The sequence below is a fragment of the Martes martes genome (genome assembly GCF_963455335.1).
Source record: "Martes martes genome assembly, chromosome: 5".
Lineage (NCBI taxonomy): Eukaryota > Metazoa > Chordata > Mammalia > Carnivora > Mustelidae > Martes > Martes martes.
In genome coordinates, this window is record NC_137892.1 from 8798777 (window position 1) to 8807688 (window position 8912).

Genomic DNA, 8912 nt, shown 5'->3' on the forward strand with positions numbered 1-8912 from the left:
AATCTCAAACAGATTTCATGCTGAGCATGAAATATATATATAAATATTATATTATATATAATATATATAATATATATATTTCATATTATTTTATGAAATATAATATTTCATATTATATTATATTTTATATAATACAATATTTATATATATATTATATATATAATATATAATATATAATTAAAATTATATATAATTATATATATAATTTATATTATATAAATTTTATATATATATTATATATATATAATATATATAATATATATAATATATATATTATATAAAATTTATAATTTTATTATAATTTATTATAATTATAAATTTATAATTTATAATTTATAAATTTATAATTTATAATTTATAAATTTATAATTTATAAATTCTATATATTATTTATAAATTATATATAAATTTATAAATTTATAATTTATAAATATAAAATTATATTTATAAAATGTAAAATTTTATAAAATAAAAATTTATTATAATTTATAAATATATTATATAAAATTATATAAAATTATATATAATTATATATAATTAAAATATATATATTATATATATTTTATATATATATAAAATATATATAAATATATTAAATGCTATTTAATATATATTAAAAAAGAGTGCTTGTATGTAGAAATGTTTGCATGTACTTTGGTTCTATTAATCCTCTAAAAGATTTTAAGACCCTCCCTAAACACTGGACCTACATCAGGAAATACTGGTTTAGAATATATGTATGGATAATTAAGATCATATCTTCGTGTATGTTTCACCCTTATGTAAAATTAAGCATTTACATAATTAATCACAAAGAACGATTTCATTGTCAAGCATGCAAATCATCAAATTCTGTAAAAATATCACTTTTGAGATCTTACATTTATTAACATACCTATGTATTTACTGGAGGTGTCTCTCAGGGATTCTTTGACTTTCTCATTTCGAAGGCTGTAGATGAAAGGGTTCAGCATTGGTGTTACAACGGTGTTCAGCACTGTGGCAAATTTGTTAATGCTCATTGCATTGCCTTTCTTTGGACGAACATAGAGGAAGATGGAACTTCCATAATAAATTGTAACTACTGTGATGTGTGAAACACAAGTAGAGAAGGCCTTCTGCCGTCCCTGCACAGTAGGAATTCTAAGGATAGTAATAACAATGTAGGTGTAAGACACTCCTGTCAGGAGCAAGGAGCCCAGGAGCAACACAGCAGAGGAGATAAAGTCAGCCACCTCAGCCAGAGAGATGTCTGTACAGGCCAGCTGTAGCATGGGGGCTTGGTCACAGAAGAAATGATGGATTTTATTTGGCCCACAAAAGATTAACGGGGCGGTGAGTATGGATGGAGCCAACATTGACAAAAATGCACCTAGATAGGACCCCACAAGTAACATTATGCATGTCCGTGTGTTCATGATGATGGTATACCTCAGTGGGTTGCAGATGGCAATATACCGATCAAATGACATGACAGCCAGGATGAAGAATTCTGTGGATCCCAGAAGGAAGTAGAAGATAGATTGTGTGAGACATCCCATGAAGGATATTGCTTTGCTGAGGGAAAATGTGTTTGCTAGCATCTTGGGTACCACAGTGGAGGTGATGGCAACTTCAAGGAAAGAAAGATTGGCTACAAAGAAATACATGGGTGAATGCAGACGGTAGTCAACACACACCAAAAGGATGATCATGGTGTTGCCAATCAGAGATATCATATACATGAGCAGGAATGCAGAAAAAATAAGTATTCCTACTTCTTTTTCAGTCTGAAACCCCAGAAGAATGAACTCAGTCACTCTGGTCTTATTTCTATAATCCATAATGTCCCCAGTTTAACCTGGAATAACAGAAAGTTCTTTTATAATTAATTCTTGCATCTTAAGCCTGGATATACCTTGTCAATATTCATTAATTATGTTTTTGTTGTTGCCAAGGCAGACAAATAATTTTATTTTCAGTTTTGAAGTATCTACTGAGATAAATTCTGTAAGATTTAAGTGCTCAGTTGGGACACTCACTTATTACAGTTGGGAACCTAATAATGGATCAAGTAATATATAACAGACTCTTTTCAACTTTCCCTTTGAAATAGATTCCTTACTGTGTGTCATTAATCCGTCAAGGATGTAATGACCTGAGTTAAAGGCAGAGGTCTAACCACTGAGCAACCCTGGTTCCCCAAGGATGACATGGCACTTTTCGAGGTGCTAACAGAGTTTTGGTAAAATTTAATTCTGTAATAATACAATTTTATATTGTATTTAAAAGAATGTCTTTTGAGCTAAGTGCATTATTTTACATGTGGCATGATACTGTTCAAAACTAAGTGAATGCAATTATGTAACAGAAATATTTTCCAAAAAGTTCATGACTTCTGACTCACTGGCTCCAACCTCCACATTATCCAATTGGTTTTGAACAATATGAAATCAGCTTTACATAATCTTTGTAAGAGATCAGTCTCTAGAGTAAATGAGATTACCTCAGATATTAGAAGGGTTTGGGAAAGCATGAAATATAACTTAATTTATCACTATTTACTGTTTATGCTAGAATTCAGCCAGAGAGAGTATATGCTTAGCAAGCACTTTAAAAATATTGAACTTTTGAATTTTGACTGGCTGAAAAAAAGCAACTCCTGTGAAAGATAGCTTATTTCATACTAGAATTTTTAACAGAAATACACAGACAAACAAGCAAGCAGCAACATGGTGCAGAGAAGGGACTTTCTTACTTACTCCCTGAGCTGATTACTTGGGAGTTTCTATATTGCTCCATAAACCTAGGTGATTCAGGACGAAATACAGTCCATATCCCATATGACAAGATATAGAAAAGTTCAATATTAAGAGATGCTTGAGAGTTAATTTTAAATGAGTGTTTTATTCTTCTTCTTTCATAGATTGATGGGTGAGGCTTGGAGGGGTGAGATAAAATTTGTCAGGGTCCATAGAGTTTCAGGGGTAGAAGTGAGACAATATTCTGAGTTTTCTGACTTCAATTCACTGTTCTTTCTTGACCAAGATGTTAATTCCTTCTTTCATTCATTTCATTATTATACATTTAAAGGACCAGAGACAGTAATGATTTCCTGACATATGCAATTAAAAATGAAAAGGTTAAATGCCATCATTTTGGATCCAAGTTACTACTTTATCTATGGTTCCATAAAATAGTCTTTTAGAATTATATTGCATGGATTAGTTATCAAGACAACAAACTTTTAATATGGTGACATTGTGTGAAGGGCCTTAATCACATTGTTTGTCTATTATTGGGCCGGAGGAAAGACAATGGGATGCATTTGGAGAAGGGAAAGATTATTTTGGACTAAGGGGTATCATTGGGACATGTTCTTTCTGTAGTTAAATAAAAAGTGGTTTGAATTTGAGAAAAATAGCACTATGAGAGCACTATGAGAAATGCTGGAAGCTGTAGGAATGGCAGAAACTACCATCTAGAGAAGACATGTAAAGACCCAGTTGGTTAACAGCAAAATTTTGCATAATGCTTCAGTTAATTGAAAGGAAGAATGGGGAGAGGAGGAAATAATAGTAATGGGGAACATGAGAAAAAAAATAAATGAGTGCAAAAAAAAAGTTTTAAGAACTAATAATAATAATACAGTTGACCATTGAGAAAAGCAGGAGTTAGAAGTGCTGACCCTTCATGCAGTTGAAAATCCATGTATGATTTTTGACTACCCCAAACGGAACTACTAGTAGCTTACTATTGGCAGGAAGCCTCACTGATAACAGAAGCAGGTAATTAACACACATTCTGCATGTTGTATGCATTATATACTGGTCTCCTACAATAAAGTAAGCCAGAGGAGAGAACAACCTATTGTTAAAGAATCATAAGACAGAATGTTCAAGGGTTATCTGTATGGTTAGATCGCTACTTACCTGCTGAAATGTGCCTCAAACTTTGCATTAACGTTTACATTAATCTTTTTAAAATTGAACAGTGTCTCCCTTGTTACAGCTACAAGGTTTGAATGAGACCCATAGTTGGAATCCCTTCTGCAAATTAGATGCTGTTGTTGTTCTTGCTGTTGTTGCTTTTTCTGATGGTCCTAGAATTTGAGGGAAACAAAGCGGGGAGAATACATTCAAGGCTATAGAATAGTTCATAACAGCTTAATCGGGTGATGATGGGTCCTCTTCCCTTGTGTTGTAGGAAAGACGATCAAGACTATGAAATTTGTAGGATCATCTCTCTAAGTCACTGCAATCTGGAAAGAGGATTAAAGCCTGAGCTCATCATTGCTTCTCCCCTGGAGGCAGGGCTTCTAGGATAAGTGGTCTGCAGGGAAAAAAAAAAAAAAAAGAACAAGTTCCCCAAGTTTAACAAAGTGGAAAAAAAATCTTCCATAAAATATGTAACCCCCCCAAAAAGAAATAACTACTTCTATATATGTACTTTGGATCACAATGAATCATTAAAAGTATACAGTACAATTCATTATTATTGATTTAGGAGCCAAGTTGTCATTTTTAACATCATTGTCATAATTAGCATAAGCTCTGTTTTATGAATACTTATGTATTAGGCACTCTTTTAACATTTTTCCACATATTATCTCTCTTACCCTTATAATAATAATGTGAGATATGTGATATTATTGCTCATTTGTGGTATTTAGTTTATACAATTAATATAAGACAAACCATATAAAGTGTTAAAACGCCTTAAAATTTAAATCTACTTTATATTAAATCACATTATATTATAAATGTAAATTTAATTAATTAAATATTAATATCCATGTTATTAAAATTAAATATTAAATAATATATAGTAAATATAAATTTAATTTATATTAAAGTATATTAAATAATTAGATTAAATTAAATAATTAAATTTAAATAATTATAATATAAATTACTAAAGTTTATTGAGTGCTTACATATATTCTGAGTCACTGAGATATGATGCCTGAATCAGAGGCTATAATTTAGTCAGAGTGAAAAGACATAAAAATGTTTAAAAAAAACCAATTTTTACACATATGTTAATTTGTGGTTTTGAATATAGAATAAGGAAACAGCATTTTCATACTTATGAAATCTTTGAATATGCAACTGATAAATCACTAAGCTCTAACTCTGAAAATAATAATACACTATATATTAATTAATTAATTAATTATATTTATTTTGTTTTCTAAGGATTTTATTTATTTGCCAGTGAGAGAGAGAGAGAATGGGAGTAGGGAGAGGGAGGGAGAGGAAGAAGCTGACTCCCTGCTGAGCAAGGAGTTCATGACACACAGGATTAATCCCAGGATCATGATCTGAGTCAAAGGCAGATGCTTAACCAGCTAAGCCACCAGGCATCCCAAATTGAATTTAAATTAAAAAAAAACTTAAAAAATGATAGAAACCAAAAAGAAGGAGAATTTTTTTTGTTTATTTAAATTCAATTAGCCAACATAAGGAATAGAGCAGAGGATCATAGGTGAAGGGAGTGAAAACTGAAATGTTTGAATAATGTTCTGCCAAAATATTCCATTATGATAAGTTATCTTTTTTACAAGTAAGAGAACTGGTTATACATAGAAACAGAAACTATAGCTGGGTTACTTAATCAATAGACTGATGGTTTCCCATCATGCAGCTATATGGTAATTCAGATAAAAAACCCATGATAATCTTTTCTTGCTTTGAGTGTTTAATAAACTATCCTTATCAAATAATGGGTTGTATTTTAGCCTCTAGGATGAATTACAGAATTTTGGTAGTCCTATGTTTTTGTTTTTTGTTTTTTGTTTTTCTTTCTCTATTTTATTTTAAATTTTATTTTATTTTTCAGTGTTCCAAGATTCATCGTTTATGCACCACACCCAGTGCTCCATGCAATTTGTGCCCTCCTTAATACTCACCACCAGACTCACCCAACCCCTCATCCTTTCCCTTCTAAAACCCTCAGTTTATTTCTCAGAGTTCGCAGTCTCTCATGTTTCATCTCCCCCTCCGATTTCCCCCAATTCACTTTCCTTTCCTTCTCCTAATGGTAGCCCTTTGTAATAATTTTCTCTTTCTTCTAGGTCCTTGTTTTCTGTCTCATTTCCCTCACCGTCTGTGTTGGAATTTGTTTAGTTCTTTACATATCTTTAAATTTTTCAACTTAAACTTAGTGCACCTAATTTCTCTTTGCCTGGAATTTTCTCACTGCATTCTACCACGTTTACCAGTTTAAAGCCTCACATGACCTGAATAAAACCTTTCTTCTATAAACATAACCATATTCTTACCACAGGAGTCTCTAGGCAAATCCATGATAATTTTATTGTATTTGTAAAGTCATAATATTTACATTAACTTGTAATATGAGTTTTCCCAAATAAACTAAACTTTAAATGAGACCTGGAACTATGCTTGTTCTATTAATATTATATCTAAAATGTTGAGCCCATTTCTTGTAAGATGACCTCAATAAGGACAGTATGAATGGATTAATGAATGGATTAGTGAATGATGTGAGAAAAATACTGCATTGGGAAAAGAAATGTAACACTGTTCTATGAATATGCAGTTTTAGGTGCCTAAGGAAAAACCAAGTGTTTATATGATGAATTTAGGAGGACAAACAAAACCTCAAAAATTATACAGCTATGGGCAACCAAAAATAGTGCTTTTGCATATCTGTAGTATCTGTTGTAATGTCTCCTCTTTCAATTTGGATTTTATAGGAATATTCTCTGTTTCATTTGTCTAGCTAATGTTTTGTCAGTTTTATTTTTTCTAGTGTTTTTCTAGTCTCCATTTGACTTCTTTCTTTCTTTTTTTCTTTTTTTTAAGATCTTATTTATTTGCCAGAGAGAGACACAGAGAGAGAAGGAACAGAAGCAGGGGGAGTGGGAGAGGAAGAATAAAGCTTCCTGCCGAACAGGGAGTCTGATGCAGGGCTTGATCCCAGGACCCTGGGATCATTACCTGAGCAGAAGGCAGATGCTTAACGACTGGGCCACCCAGGGGTCCCATTTGATGCATTTCTTTACTGACCTTGGTTATCCTCCCTTGTGGTAAATTTGGGCTTAATTTGTTCATTTTTAGTTCCTTGAGTCATAAATTTAGGTCATTTCTTAGAGATCTTTCTCCTTGGGGGTTGCCCTGGTGTCTGATGGGTGAAGCAGCCACAGATCTGGGGCCTGGAGCATGAGTGCTCATCAGTTCTGCAGCTCTGAAGTCTGGGCACTGGCTAGGTTGCCATGGCACTGGTCCTGCTGCCTGAAACATGGTGGAGCTGACATCTGGAGGATGGGGACATGGGGAGGTATCACAGAGCCAGAGTCTGGCATTCCAACATGCATGGTCAAGCAGTGACTTCAGGGTTCCCGGGATACTCAGAGTTAGGGGCATTCACAGCCCTTTCCCAGGATGGTACAACCACAGCTCCTTCTGGGATGACGGAGCAGAGTTGTGTCTCTCAGCCATGACTGCTGGTTACCTGAGATGTGAAAACTGCCAGCGTTCTCTGCAAAGCAAGCAGCTGCGGACTGATGACAAACACAACAGGGGCCCCTGCTGTGAAAGTCATGGAGACACTGCAGCTGTTGTGGGGCCTGGGGAGGTCCACAACAGCAAAGGCTATTAGGATCTACTGCAGAGGGCACCACTGGGTGGGCAATGGCACCTCCTGCATGGCTGATACGGGGCCCTCCTTGCTCCATCTTCCTAGTGTTTTCCAAGCATCTCGAGATGTCTTCACTCTGTCAGTCTTCCAGTCATCTTTCTGTGTGGGAATTCTTCATTTATGTCCATGATGTTGGCATAGAATTTTAATTGGACTTTTGGACCCTCCAGGAGCTATTTTTATTTGATTATTTTATTTATATTTATTTTTATTAGGTAATTGATGTTGTGTGTGTGTGTGTGTGTGTGTGTGTGTGTGTGTGTAATAGAGTCTGGTGTCTTCTACTTTGCTAGATTGCTCTTGATTTCTTACTCCATATGCTGAAAATCAACAAAAGAAGGGGAGGCAGAAGCAAGTGAATGGATTGGGGGAAATCAGAGGGGGAAACAAACCATGAGAGACTGTGGACTCTAAGAAACAAACTGAGGGTTTTGGAAGGGAGGGGGTGGGGGATTGGGTGACCCTGGTGGTGGATATTAAGGAGGGCACGTATTGCATGGAGCACTGGTTGTGGTGCATAAACAATGAATCTTGGAACACTGAAAAAATAAAATAAAAAAGAAATTCATTACCAAGTGTGTCGCTTACTGTCTTATTTGAGGTAACCGTATTATTTATTATCTAACATGGGACAATGTTGATGGTGAAAAGAAGAAGCATCAGTAACATGTTAAGAAAACAGGCAGAACCTGAGAACTGCTGATTCTGACAACTGAGGTTAGGACATCCTACATATAAGTGTCTTTCACAACAAGATAATGGCACTCAAATATTTTTGATGACTCTTTCGGATGACAAACAAAACAGTTTAAAAGAACAGTGTGGAGATTCCTCAGGAAATTAAAAATAGAGCTTCCCTATGACCCTGCAATTGCACTGCTGGGTATTTACCCCAAAGATACAGATGTAGTGAAAAGAAGGGCCATCTGTACCCCAATGTTTATAGCAGCAATGGCCACGGTCGCCAAACTGTGGAAAGAACCAAGATGCCCTTCAACGGATGAATGGATAAGGAAGATGTGGTCCATATACACTATGGAGTATTATGCCTCCATCAGAAAGGACGAATACCCAACTTTTGTAGCAACATGGACAGGACTGGAAGAGATTATGCTGAGTGAAATAAGTCAAACAGAGAAAGTCAAGTATCATATGGTTTCACTTATTGGTGGAGCATAAAGAAATAATATAGAGGACAAGGGTAGATGGAGAGGAGAAGGGAGTTGAGGGAAATTGGAAGGGGAGGTGAACCATGAGAGACTATGGAC

General features: G+C 34.4%; 1 protein-coding gene across 1 annotated transcript; it reads right to left on the reverse strand.

The window, feature by feature from the left end:
• Positions 1 to 863: 863 nt before the first annotated feature.
• Positions 864 to 1694, reverse strand: LOC308342647 (olfactory receptor 6M1-like; the record flags this gene model as incomplete). Its single annotated transcript, XM_080803230.1, has 1 exon — positions 864 to 1694. One exon carries the CDS (start codon positions 1692 to 1694, stop codon positions 864 to 866), a length of 831 nt encoding a protein of 276 aa, XP_080659356.1.
• Positions 1695 to 8912: the final 7218 nt, after the last annotated feature.